Source organism: Coregonus clupeaformis, chromosome 8, assembly GCF_020615455.1.
Source record: "Coregonus clupeaformis isolate EN_2021a chromosome 8, ASM2061545v1, whole genome shotgun sequence".
Taxonomy (NCBI): domain Eukaryota; kingdom Metazoa; phylum Chordata; class Actinopteri; order Salmoniformes; family Salmonidae; genus Coregonus; species Coregonus clupeaformis.
The window spans coordinates 56,181,963-56,196,714 of NC_059199.1; the positions used below are offsets into that span (position 1 = coordinate 56,181,963).

Consider the following 14,752-nt stretch of genomic DNA (forward strand, 5'->3'; position numbering starts at 1 on the left):
ACATCAATTGACATCTAAGTTTGAACCAGCATCAGAATCTACAAGGAAAAGAGACAACCACATTCTAAAGTGGATACAGTCAAACAGAAAACAAAACAAACAATCTGTGATCCCCACTTACTGCTGGCTGGAACAAAACCTGAAACAGAGATAAACGTCATGTTATTATTGACTCTGTGATTTGTTGGAATATTACAAGAGAACACAATGTTTGAGAGTATTCCTACTGCATTATCAGATCAAATCAAACATACTTCTACCATCACTAACAACACTGTACAATACTATTGCTTGTAAACCAGTGCTATGACTACTACTTCTAAACTACTAACTATATCACAGCTGATAATATCTAAGATGACAGTGTATCCTACATATGACAATAGAAAGAGGTCTTTCTCTCCTCACACCTTTCTTGCTCTTGTTCTTCTTCTTCCAAATGATGACCCCAACAACAACAACAACAACAACAACAACAACGATGACCAGGAGAGCTACTCCAATGAAGCCAATGGTGTTTGCACCTGTAATCATCAGAATAGAGCATTCAGACAATAATGCTAGATGGTACATTTTCATCTAAAATTAACACCAAGCAGCATCCCTCAATGTCAATAAAAGGTCAGGAGGTCAATGAGAACATGCAGTCAGAAAGGTAGTGTTACTAAGCAGGTGAGTGAACTTAAATTAGGAATATTGGGCACATTCAATAGGAGGGTTGGGTATAGCGTATATTTGAATTTTTCTCCCTTTTACCCCTGTTAGTCTTTCCCCAGTTGGTCTGGATCTCAGACTCAGTCAGAACCTTGATGAAGTCCTCCTTGATACCAGTGACCTGAACCACACACTGATACTTGTTGTTCTTCCTCTCCTCAGACTTCACTTTGAGGTAGGTGCTTTTCTGGAAGGTTCCATCATCGTTGTGGAGAGTCTCCCCATACTCCACATCTTCATGTTGGTCATGTCCGTCTTTTTGCCAGAACACCATGACTCTGCTGGGGTAGAAACCTGTAGCGTGGCAGGTCACTGGAGAGGAGGGGGTCTTCTGGAGCAGAGACACTAAGGGAGGGACTGGAGAGAGAGAAGGGGGAAAGGGAGAGAGTGTAGTGTAGTGTAGTGTTGAGAGGGGGAATAGACAGACGCACACAGATAGAGATGGGAGAGAAAAATACAGTTAAATTGTAAATGTTTTTAAAGACAATACTATTTTCATTCAAGACAACAATTTCATGTGACTTATAAACAATTGATTGTGAAATGATTCCTGATAATGAAATATCACATAATTCCTGTATCAGTGGAGTTACATCATGTCATGTGTCTCTGTACCTGTCCTCTTCAGAGTGCTCTTCCCATAGTCCAGATACTTCTTCAGCCACTCAATGCAGGTTTGGGTGTGGTAGTTTTTCCAGTGCATTGTATTTTCTCTGACATTGTCCCACTTGTGTTTAGTAATGACTGCCTGTGGTGTTGGGGCGATCCATGTTTCTGTCTTAAGGTCCAATGCCACAAAATCCTCTCCATCATATCCAAACTGATTAAACCCCTCCGTGGCTCCAGATTCATCATCCCACTCACAGCCGTACATCTTCTGAAAAACATGCACACCTAAGAGGGAGGGAGAGACAGAGGGAGAGAGGATAATCAACACTGTGCATCGCTCCTCCAGATTCAGTCTGCCAATGGGATCTCTATCATCATGTATTAGTTGTTCAACCAGACTGGAATAAAACAGAGAGATCCAGCTCAGACCTCTACAGTGTGGTGATGATGTCACACCTTCACCACAGAGACAGAGTTGATGAGGAGACTCAGAGAGTGTGGATCTATTCTACACCAGCTGATGTTGGCTTGGTTCTATCTACTGTGTTGAAGATACACATTGTGTTCAGTACAGTAGTGTTATTCTAACAAATGGATGTTGTGTAGGACTGTAGTTTTCAGTGAGGTGTGTAAATGAATACAGGGTCGTACAGATGGTGGCAAGTCAAATTCAAGGACTTTCAAGTACTTTATCAAGCACTAATATTTATTTTGAAGGACCATCAATTATTAATAGTTACTGTTATACAATTGTTTCTAGTCGCCAACAGACTAACTTACTATTCATCACTACCTTACAAGTTCTACTCAATAATACATGTTTCACTACATATTTACTACATACATGAGTGGTAAGTCAGTACTGATATGAACTGTAACTCTTTGATATTGTTGCATGTTGGGTTTATATTTTTGTTCAGTGTACATAATAATTATCACAGTGTAAAAGGCCCTTAGTTGACTCTAAAATGTTGTATTCTATACCAATTTGAAGAGAAGCCAGTTATTAATGTGTTTGATAAGATTAAAGACTCTCTCAGGGGACCCTATTTACATTTTAGGGGACCCCACATGGGACCCGGACCCCACCTTTGGGAACCACTGTACTACTAACCTCTCTCCCTGCTTGCTTCAATGCTTCCTCTCTCTGTGTATCTCCTTTGCCTCCTTCATTGCAGCCTGACTCACCACTGTCTGTCTCCCTACTCTCTATAAAGAAAAGGTATTTTGTTATGAGAACTTATAGTAGCCCATATTTTGATTATAGCTAGCTTCATTTCAGTCAACTACTCCTGCTGAGGTCAGGCTCCGTTCAACATTAGCTTCTAACTTCATCCTTCTAGCCACATAGTTATAGCTATACTGAACAAAAATATAAACGCAACATGCAGCAATTTCATAGATTTTACTGAGTTACAGTTCATATGAGGAAATCATTCAAATTGCCATCGATAAAAAAATGCAATTGTGTTTGTTGCCGTAGCTTATGCCTGCCCATACCATAACCCCACCACCACCATGCGGCACTCTGTTCACAACGTTGACATCAACAAACCGCTCGCCCACACAATGCCATACACGTGGTCTGCGGTTGTGAGGCCGGTTGGACGTACTGCTAAATTCTCTAAAACGATGTTGGAAGCGGCTTATGGTAGCGAAATGAACATTAACTTATCTGGCAACAGCTCTGGTGGACATTCCTGCTGTCAGTATGCCAATTGCACACTCCCTCAAAATTTGAGACATCTGTGACATTGTGTTGTGTGACAAAACTGCACATTTAGAATAGAATGGCCTTTTATTGTCCCCAGCACAAGGTGCACCTGTGTAATGATCATGCTGTTTAATCAGCTTCTTGATATGCCACACCTGTTAGGTGGATGGATTATCTTGGCAAAGGAGAAACGCTCACTAACAGGGATGTAAACAAATTTGTGCACAACATTTGAGAGAAATAAGCTTTTTGTGCGTATGGAAAATGTCTGGGATCTTTAATTTCAGCTCATGAAACATGGGACCAACACTTTACATGTTGTGTTTATATTTTTGTTCAGTGTAGCTACATGGCTAATAGCCAGAGCCCTTGAGCTACCTAGCTAGCTAGACATCTGTTTTGGGGGATGTCTGTTGACACAGCAGGAGTCGAGGGAATGTAAAATAATTCACACTGTCAGTGGCGTCTCTCTGCTACTTGCCACTATAGGTCTGGACTGAGGTAGTTCGTTTCACCTCTCGGACTATGTCGTGGGCGGAGTTTCCCGTTGGGCAGAGTGGTGAATGAAAGCGCTGCTAACACGGCAAAACCGGGGTAGCAGGTATGGATGATTTTCTATATATGGATGATTTTCTAGTACATATGTTGTAGAATTAAACACCTATATGCCTTAAATGCTTATGGATTGAGAACCAGTTGAAGGGTTAAAACAGAGCAGAGACATTTCTTTAGTGCAAACGCTGTGCTTTTGATAACACCCTGCAGCTGGTCTGGGTATGTCAATGACATGTGATGGAGATACAACTCCTCGTGGTGGCTGTGTGGAGATTGGAGTAACAATGGAACTAGTGTTATCATTTGTTTGTGCTTATGACCTGACACCTAGCCACATACACATAGTCACAAGGAAAAACCATAGCGGCTCAGGGTCCTGGGAGGATGCTTTTTGGGATTGGCTTAAATGTATGTGGTTGAGAATGGGTTATGGCCATGACATGTTTAAACCATGTTTAAGTATTAATTGATATGTTTTATAATGTGTTATGAAATGATAAAGGTAAAACAGAATGAACATGATTGATACTTTGTACTACAGATCCATGTCTGGATAGTGAATATGGTCAATACAGAGTGTGATTGTTCTTTAACGTACGTATGTATATAATATTTTGAGTCACGCAACTAATAAGAGACAGAAGCCCCACTTAGAGAAATGCATGTAGCCTCGTGAGTAGCCAACATGTGATACTGAAAGCAGAGACCAAGACAAAGGAGATGATTGTGGACTACAGGAAAAAAAAGAGGACTGAGCACGCCCCCATTCTCATCGACGTGGCTGTAGTGGAACAGGTTGAGAGCTTCAAGTTCCTTGGTGTCCACATCACCAACGAACTATCATGGTCCAAACACACCAAGACAGTCGTGAAGAGGGCACGACAAAGCCTATTCCCCCTCAGGAGACTGAAAAGATTTGGCATGGGTCCTCAGATCCTCAAAAAATTCTACAGCTGCACCATCGAGAGCATCCTGACTGGTTGCATCACCGCCTGGTATGGCAACTGCTTGGCCTCCGACCGCAAGGCACTACAGAGGGTAGTGCGTACGGCCCAGTACATCACTGGGGCCAACCTTCCTGCCATCCAGGACCTCTATACCAGGCGGTGTCAGAGGAAAGCCCTCAAAATTGTCAAAGACTCCAGCCACCCTAGTCATAGACTGTTGTCTCTGCTACCGCACGGCAAGCGGTACCGGAGTGCCAAGTCTAGGTCCAAAATACTTCTCAACAGCTTCTACCCCCAAGCCATAAGACTCCTGAACAGCTAATCATGGCTACCCGGACTATTTGCACTGCCCCCCCACCCCATCCTTTTACGCTGCTGCTACTCTGTTAATTATTTGTGCATAGTCACTTTAACTCTGCCCACATGTACATATTACTTCAACTACCTCAACTAGCCGGTGCCCCCGCACATTGACTCTGCACCGGTACCCCCCTGTATATATAGCCTCCCTACTGTTATTTTATTTTACTTCTGCTCTTTCTTTCTCAACACTTTTTTTGTTGTTGTTTTATTTTTACTTTTTTGTTAAAAATAAATGCACTGTTGTTTAAGGGCTGTAAGTAAGCATTTCACTGTAATGTCTGCACCTGTTGTATTCGGCGCATGTGGCCAATAAAATTTGATTTGATTTGATTTGAAAGATGTTATTCATTCACATAGAGAGGAGTAACTATGTATGTTGTATAAGCATGACTATGCATTTGTGTCTGTATAAAAGGAGAGCTCCGGGTCAGGGCAAGCAGTTGTTCCATGGAGCAAGCTCGGCTTTGTTGCGCAATAATAAAGTCTAATTTTTGGATTCACAAGCTCCAGTTTCTTGAGAGATATTTTTGAGTTGACTACTTTTGAGTCAAATATTTCTACGACACAGGCGAACATAGCGATTATACATGAATCATTCATGATTCCACTCATTCAAAACTCTGTAGTCTGCCTGGAAATTAATTTGCAAGACCGATACATTTTTCTAATATTTTTCATATTAACATATCTTATCATTTTCTGTTCTCCTTTCATTTAATTCAAGTACTTTTGAAGTACCAACTTGAGAAAATGTCTGATTTTCAAGGTATTCCAGAACTTCCATTTCGAATGCCAAATTCAAGTACTTGAAGCACCTCATGCACCTTGTGCGAACCCTGTGAATAGAACACTGTTGATAGATGAAGACTGTCCTCTAGTGATGATGTCACAGATAAATAGAGGACGTGAGAGAGGATCGTCTGTTCAGTCAGGAACAACAGGAGAGAGAGATGGAGAGACTAACATGAGGAAGATTGTCTCTCAATAATGTTAGCCTACTGGAGCTGTGTGTGTGTGGTCCCCAGATCCTGAAGGTGACAGGTGAGTGTGTGTGAGTGGGTAGATATTCCCCTGAGAGGCCTGATCAGCTCCAGCTGCAGAGCCCACAGGGAGTCACTGGGAGCTTTGGTCCATTACAGCAGAGAAGACCAAAGACACATCATCATCATCATCATCATGTTCTGCTGCTCTGCCATTTACAGTAGTGGTATGGTCATCATCATCTTAAAACAGTACACAGTAGTTTTAAAATGAATGCTGTGCTGGTGTCCAGGAGCAAGAATTGGGACCATCCATACGGTAAGAAACAATGGAGACCATGCTAGATGTTTTCTAATACTGAAGTCAGCTAATGATGCTGTGTGTGAAGGAAACAGAAACAGGAAGGGAGGGGCAGATCTGTACATCCCTGACATTCTAGATCTGTAGTGATCAGTTCTCTAATCCTGATTAATTATTGTCCCCTAGAATAAGGAATTTTGACAGTTTACACAAACACAACTGATCAGATGAAGTAAAGATGTAGGACTTACCTCCACTTTGGTTAAAACGCTGCAATAGAGTATTGATGTCGATTTTGAAAATCTGCTGTGAACCCAGTAAATTCCCTTTCTCCCTCTCCCAGTACTGTGTGTCTGTCTGCTTGTTTATCCAGTCCTGATCAGACACTGCTCTCTGGCTGTTGCTGTCATAGTGAACCATCTGAACACCATCCACCATCCCCACAGCCACAAACTCTGGGAAGTTGGGAACTTCAGAAGATGTGGTGTAGAAATACTTCAGGGAGTGAGTCACTAGAGGTTAAAAACAGATAAGCGTTTTGTAGGCTAGACAGAGCTTTACATTTTCTCTATATTCACTTTTTAGTTTCTCCACACTACTGTTTAATAAACTGGTTGTTTATTAAATATTACTTTGAACACTTTTACGTTTTACCAAAATAGGTGTTTTTGTTAAACTGAAGGATGACATTTATAAGGAAAGTTTCTAAGACAGCATGTAACCCCTAGATATTACACATTTTGTTTATCAGACATGGAGAACCAAGAATGATTTATCAAGATAATTATCTGGAACCAGTGTCTGATACAGTGAGGGAAAAAAGTATTTGATCCCCTGCTGATTTTGTACGTTTGCCCACTGACAAAGAAATTATCAGTCTATAATTTTAATGGTAGGTTGATTTGAACAGTGAGAGACAGAATAACAACAAAAAAATCCAGAAAAATGCATGTCAAAAATGTTATAAATTGATTTGCATTTTAATGAGGGAAATAAGTATTTGACCCCTCTGCAAAACATGACTTAGTACTTGGTGGCTAAACCCTTGTTGGCAATCACAGAGGTCAGACATTTCTTGTAGTTGGCCACCAGGTTTGCACACATCTCAGAAGGGATTTTGTCCCACTCATCTTTGCAGATCTTCTCCAAGTCATTAAGGTTTCGAGGCTGACGTTTGCGAACTCGAACCTTCAGCTCCCTCCACAGATTTTCTATGGGATTAAGGTCTGGAGACTGGCTAGGCCACTTCAGGACCTTAATGTGCTTCTTCTTGAGCCACTCATTTGTTGCCTTGGCCGTGTGTTTTGGGTCATTGTCATGCTGGAATACCCATCCACGACCCATTTTCAATGCCCTGGCTGAAGGAAGGAGGTTCTCATCCAAGATTTGACGGTACATGGCCCCGTCCATCATCCCTTTGATGCGGTGAAGTTGTCCTGTCCCCTTAGCAGAAATACACCCCCAAAGCATAATGTTTCCACCTCCATGTTTGACGGTGGGGATGGTGTTCTTGGGGTCATAGGCAGCATTCCTCCTCCTCCAAACACGGCGAGTTGAGTTGATGGCAAAGAGCTTGATTTTGGTATCATCTGACCACAACACTTTCACCCAGTTCTCCTCTGAATCATTCAGGTGTTCATTGGCAAACTTCAGACGGGCCTGTATGTCACGGATTCGGCCGAGGCTGCTCCTCCTCCTTGCTCGGGCAGGCTTCGACGTTCGTCGTCCCTGGAGTACTAGCTGCCACCGTTGAATGTTTCGATGTTTGTTTGGTTTTGCCTTCCTTGTACACCTGTTTCCATTTAGTGTTCATTATGTCCCCTATAAGTTTCTCGTTTTGTTTGTAGTTAGTTGTGTGTAATTGTCCGCCTGTCCGTAGGTGCTGGGTATTTTGCTCTCATGTATTTAGAGTACGGACGCACTATTTGCGTATTCTTTTGTATTTTGTGTATTTGCGCACTGTATGCGTAATCACTCGCCTCCGTGTTTGTTGAGGCCCGTTACTTTGTATTGTCGTGGTTCTACAAGTAAAGTCTGTTGGACTAAGCTTCTGTATCCTGCGCCGGACTCCAACACCACATCCACATCAGCCCTTGACAGAATTACACACCCCTATGGAGTCAGCAGGAGCAGCAGCAGCACCCGAGTCGCTGGAGGATCGAGTCAGCGGTCAAGACGCCAGGATCCATCAAACTCGGATCCGCCCTGCAGGAGGTGATCAACACTCTGCGCCGATGGGAGACCGGAGGAGTGCCCACACCTCCTCCAACCTTACCACCACCGTCGGTCAGTCCTCCCATCCCAGCTCCGGAATCCAGTGGGATTCGGCTCTCGCTCCCGAGGGCATATGATGGCGCCACAGCCGGGTGTCAGGGGTTCCTCCTGCAGGTGGAACTCTACCTGGCCACCATACACCCGGCGCCCTCGGGATACGAGAGCGTTTCCGCCCTCATCTCCTGTCTCTCCGGCAAGGCGTTGGAGTGGGCCAACCGAATGGAGGGGGAATAGACGCCGCCACCATCACCTACGCGGAGTTCTCCCGCCGCTTCAGGGCAGTGTTCGACCATCCACCTGAGGGGAAAGCGGCGGGGGAGCGTCAATTCCACACCTCCGACAGGAGGAGGAGCGCACAGGAGTTCACCCTGGAATTCCGGACTCTAGCGGCAGATGCGGGGTGGAATGAGCGGGTCCTCATCGACCACTATCGATGCAGTCTACGGGAGGACATTCGTCGAGAGCTGGCCTGCAGGGACACCAACCTATCGTTTGACCAGTTGGTGGACATGTCCATCCGTCTCGACACCCTGCTAGCCACCCGCGGACGTCCCGAGTGGGGGCCGTCCATTCCACCCTCCAGCACCTCCGAGCCGAGCCCTATGGAGCTCGGTGGTGCTGGCGCTAGAGAGAGGAGGAGAGGGAGCCCGAGGGGGGCCGTCCCCTGAACCAACTGTGGCCGTGGAGGGCACACTGCGGCTAGGTGCTGGGGAGGGTCTCCAGGGGGAAGGGACAACAGGCCACGCACTGGGGAGTCCTTTCAGGTGAGTAGGCGCCCCACTTACCCAGAGCTCTCTGTTGTTCACTTATGTATACCTGTAAGATTTCCTCAGGTTGCACCTCATTCCCAGCATAAGGCGCTGGTCAATTCAGGTGCAGCTGGGAATTTTGTTGATCGGAATTTTTGTGTAAGGTTAGGGATTCCCCTCCTTCCTGTTGATGCTCCCTTCCCTGTCCATGCACTAGATAGCCGCCCGTTGGGATCGGGGTTGATTAGGGAGGTCACAGCACACTTAGGATGAGTACGCAGGAGGGTCATGAGGAAACTATTCAGCTATATCTGATCGACTCTCCTGCGTATCCTGTGGTGCTGGGGGCTTCCCTGGTTAATTACTCATAATCCCTCCATTTCGTGGCAACAGAGGGCTCTCAAGGAGTGGTCTGCCCAGTGTGTAGGGCGATGTCTAGGGTGTTTCCGTGGGGGCGACCTCGGTGGAGAGTCCGAACCAAGTGCCCGCAATGCACATTCCCCTGAGTATGAGGATGTAGCACTCGTGTTTAGCAATACGAGGGCGACGCGGTTGCCTCCTCATAGACAGGGGATTGTGCGATAGACCTCCAGACAGGAGCAGCGCTTCCGCGGAGCCATGTGTATCCTCTGTCTCAAGAGGAGAAGGTGGCTATGCAGACATACATAGCCGAGTCTCTGAGACAGGGATACATCGGCCCTCCACTTCCCCTGCGTCCTCGAGTTTCTTTTTTGTGAAGAAGAAGGATGGAGGGTTGCGCCCGTGTATTGATTACCGTAGTCTCAATCAGATCACTGTGAAATACAGTTATCCACTCCTTCTGATTGCGAGTATGACGGAATCATTACACGGAGCGCGTTTCTTCACAAAACTGGATCTCAGGAGCGCCTACAACTTGGTGCGCATTAGGGAGGGAGATGAATGGAAGACAGCATTTAGTACCACCTCGGGACATTATGAGTATCTCGTCATGCCATACGGGTTAATGAATGCTCCTTCAGTCTTCCAATCCTTTGTGGACGAGATCTTCCGGGACATGCATGGGCAAGGTGTGGTCGTTTACATTGACGACATTCTAGTGTACTCTTCTACCCGAGCCGAGCATGTAGCCCTGGTGCGCGAGTGTTGGGGAGGCTGTTGAGCACGACTTGTATGTCAAGGCAGAGAAATGTCTGTTTTCCAGGAGTCTGTCTCCTTTTTGGGTTATCGGTTGTCCGCGTCAGGGGTGAAGATGGAGGTTGATCGTGTGTCAGCCGTGCGTAATTTGCAAACCCCAACCACGGTTAAAGAGGTGCAGCAGTTTTTGGGTTTTGCCAATTACTACCGGAGGTTTATCCGGGGGTTTTGGACAGGTGGCAGCTCCCATAACTTCCCTGCTGAAGGGGGGCCCGGTGCGTTGCAGTGGTCAGCTGAGGCGGACAGGGAATTTGGGAGACTGAAGGACCTGTTCACTTCGGCTCCGGTGCTGGCGCATCCGGACCCCACTTTACCATTCCAGGTAGAGGTGGACGCGTCAGAGGCCAAGATTGGGGCCGTACTGTCGCAACGGTCCGGCACGCCACCTAAACTCCACCCCTGTGCTTTTTATTCCAAGAAGCTCAGCCCAGCGGAGCGAAATTATGACGTAGGGGACAGGGAGCTGTTAGCCATGGTACAGGCCCTAAAGGTGTGGAGGCATTGGCTTGAGGGGGCTCAACACCCTTTTCTCATTTTGACTGACCGCCGTAACCTGGAGTACATCCGGGCAGCTAAGAGATTGAACCCTCGTCAGGCTCGGTGGAACATGTTTCTAACCCGGTTCGTATTTAAAATAACACATCCCTGGGTCCCAGAACGGTAAGGCAGACGCCCTGTCCCGGGCGGTATGACACAGAGGAGAGGTCCATTGAGCCCACTCCCATACTGCCGGAGTCTTGTCTGGTGGCACCGGTGGTGTGGGAGGTCGATGGGGAAATCGAGCGGGCGTTGCGTACCGACCCTAGTCCCCCAGAGTGTCCTGTGGGTCGGACGTACGTTCCGCTCGAGGTTCGGGATCGTCTGATTTATTGGGCTCATACGTCCCCCTCCTCTGGACATCCAGGTATTGGCCGGACAGTGCACTGCCTTAGCGCTAAGTACTGGTGGCCAACGTTAGCTAGGGATGTGAGGGTTTATGTCTCCTCCTGCTCGGTGTGCGCCCAGTGTAAGGCGCCTAGACACCTGCCCAGGGGGAAGTTACAACCCCTGCCCGTTCCACAACGGGCAGGGGTCGTTACAGACCTTCCCCCCTCTCAGAGGAATACCACTATACTGGTCGTTGTGGATCGGTTCTCTAAGGCCTGTCGTCTCCTCCCAATGCCGGGTCTCCCTACTGCCCTACAGACCGCTGAGGCACTGTTCACCCACGTCTTTCGGCACTACGGGGTGCCCGAGAATATAGTGTCTGATCGAGGTCCCCAGTTCACCTCCAGAGTCTGGATGGCGTTCATGGAGCGCTTGGGGGTCTCGGTGAGCCTTACCTCGGGTACCACCCAGAGAGCAATGGGCAGGTAGAAAGAGTGAACCAGGATGTGGGTAGGTTTCTGAGATCTTATTGCCAGGGCCGGCTGGAGGAGTGGGCAGGTATATCCCCCCTGGGCAGAGATGGCACAGAACTCTCTCCGCCACTCCTCCACCAACCTAACCCCTTTCCAGTGTGTGTTAGGGTATCAGCCGGTTCTGGCACCATGGCATCAGAGCCAGATCGAGGCTCCTGCGGTGGATGAGTGGGTGCGGCGCTTCGGAGGAGACGTGGAACGCTGCACCGTCCATCTGCAGCGGGCCATCCGTCGACAAAAAGCGAGCGCCGATCTCCACCGCAGTGAGGGTCCCGTGTACGCACCTGGAGATCGAGTCTGGCTCTCGACTCGAAACCTGCCCCTCCGCCTGCCCTGCCGGAAGCTGGGTCGGCGGTTTGTGGGGCCATTTAAAGTCCTGAGGAGATTGAGACAGGTGTGTTACAGGTTACAACTGCCTATTGATTATCACATTAACCCCTCGTTCCATGTGTCTCTTCTCAGGCCGGTGGTAGCTGGTCCACTCCAGGACTGTGAGATAAGAGAGACTCCTCCGCGTACACAGTTCGGTCCATCTTGGATTCGAGACGTCGGATGGGGGGTCTCCAATATCTCGTGGAGTGGGAGGGGTACGGCCCGGAGGAACGGTGCTGGGTGCCGAGGAGGGACATCTTAGATCCATCTCTCTGACTTAGTTCCACCGTGGTCATCGCACGCGCCTGCTCCAGCGTCCTCCTGGTCGTCCCGAGGCCGGGTCGGCGCAGCGCGGCTGGAGCCGCGCGTCAAGGGGGTACTGTCACGGATTCGGCCGAGGCTGCTCCTCCTCCTTGCTCGGGCAGGCTTCGGGCGTTCGTTGTCCCGAGTACTAGCTGCCACCGTTGAATGTTTCGATGTTTGTTTGGTTTTGTCTTCCTTGTACACCTGTTTCCATTTAGTGTTCATTATGTCCCCTATAAGTTTCTCGTTTTGTTTGTAGTTAGTTGTGTGTAATTGTCCGCCTGTCCGTAGGTGCTGGGTATTTTGCTCTCATGTATTTAGAGTACGGACGCACTATTTGCGTATTCTTTTGTATTTTGTGTATTTGCGCACAGTATGCGTAATCGCTGGCCTCCGTGTTTGTTGAGGCCCGTTACTTTGTATTGTCGTGGTTCTACAAGTAAAGTCTGTTGGACTAAGCTTCTGTGTCCTACGCCTGACTCCAACACCACATCCACATCAGCCCTTGACACTGTATATGTGCTTTCTTGAGCAGGGGGACCTTGCGGGCGCTGCAGGATTTCAGTCCTTCACGGCGTAGTGTGTTACCAAATGTTTTCTTGGTGACTATGGTCCCAGCTGCCTTGAGATCATTGACAAGATCCTCCCGTGTAGTTCTGGGCTGATTCCTCAACGTTCTCATGATCATTGCAACTCCACGAGGTGAGATCTTGCATGGAGCCCCAGGCCGAGGGAGATTGACAGTTCTTTTGTGTTTCTTCCATTTTGCGAATAATCGCACCAACTGTTGTCACCTTCTCACCAAGCTGCTTGGCGATGGTCTTGTAGCCCATTCCAGCCTTGTGTAGGTCTACAATCTTGTCCCTGACATCCTTGGAGAGCTCTTTGGTCTTGGCCATGGTGGAGAGTTTGGAATCTGATTGATTGATTGATTGCTTCTGTGGACAGGTGTCTTTTATACAGGTAATAAACTGAGATTAGGAGCACTCCTTTAAGAGTGTGCTCCTAATCTCAGCTCGATTACCTGTATAAAAAGACACCTGGGAGCCAGAAATCTTTCTGATTGAGAGGGGGTCAAATACTTATTTCCCTCATTAAAATGCAAATCAATTTATAACATTTTTGACATGCGTTTTTCTGGATTTTGTTGTTGTTATTCTGTCTCTCACTGTTCAAATAAACCTACCATTAAAATTATAGACTGATCATTTCTTTGTCAGTGGGCAAACGTACAAAATCAGCAGGGGATCAAATACTTTTTTCCCTCACTGTATTACATAATTTAACCGACATTACATTTACATTTACATTTTAGTCATTTTAGCAGACGCTCTTATCCAGAGCGACTTACAGTTAGTGCATACATTATTTTATCGAACCCACAACCCTGGCGTTGCAAACGTTGATTCAACCAGTGTGTGTCCACTGCCAGGGCTGCCACCTCCTCAGCACTGTGTGCTGTACGGTCATAATAAACCACATTGTCTAATAAAATGGCATACTGGCAAAAGCTTGCAGAAATTATATTATCAGAATAAAGTTCCCAAAAAATCTAAATATGTCATTGATTTTGAAGAAAAAGCTTGCAGGGTCTAAAGGTATAATAGTTTAATGTAACAATAATAAGTAAATACATAGGCACATATAATTACTTAGGGATTTTGGCAATTATCTTTTATCTACTTCCCCAGAGACAGATGAACTCAAGGATACAATTTGTATGTGTCTTCATCCAGTACGAATGATGCTAGAGGTAGTTTTGCAGCCAATGGTAACTAGCGTTAGCGCAATGACTATGTTGCCAGGAAGTAATATAGGACTTAATTGCCAAAATCCCGTAGTAGCCATTTAAGTAAATAATGGATTCTAAATAACCTACATAAATAGAAAAAAAGATATTTATGTAAAATCTAAAATAACTTTATACTGACCAGCAGATGCTGTATGAAAAAGGCCTATTCCCAGCACCAGCAAGATACAACCCTTCATGTTGACGTTCGTCAGTGGGCCTATGTGTTTTCTCCAATAACTACGACAGTTCTCAGTTCTCTCTCACAACCTCACTCTCCCGAGCTGTAAGGCACAAATGAGACGAAACATGTCACGCATGAGACGAAACATATTACGCACCAACTTAAAATGAGCTTGTATGTAGTTTATGAGCCAATGAGAATTTAGCCAGCTCAAGCATCATTAGAATCCGGGTGGAACTAAGCAGCAAAAACTTATTTTAAACTGAAAGTAAATTGTGTGTCTATCAATCAACCGTTAAACCCAAAATAGTGCTCTCATTGT

General features: G+C 46.4%; 1 protein-coding gene across 1 annotated transcript; it reads right to left on the reverse strand.

The window, feature by feature from the left end:
- Nucleotides 1-294: 294 nt before the first annotated feature.
- Nucleotides 295-14,466, reverse strand: LOC123491404 (major histocompatibility complex class I-related gene protein-like). The gene is made up of 5 exons (XM_045222091.1): nucleotides 14,389-14,466; nucleotides 6,435-6,695; nucleotides 1,330-1,608; nucleotides 757-1,071; nucleotides 295-524 (listed from the first exon to the last, which is right to left on the reverse strand). The coding sequence occupies exons 1-5, from the start codon at nucleotides 14,444-14,446 to the stop codon at nucleotides 337-339; spliced, it is 1,101 nt and encodes a 366-aa protein (XP_045078026.1). The 5' UTR covers nucleotides 14,447-14,466; the 3' UTR covers nucleotides 295-336.
- Between the last annotated feature and the right edge of the window lie 286 nt (nucleotides 14,467-14,752).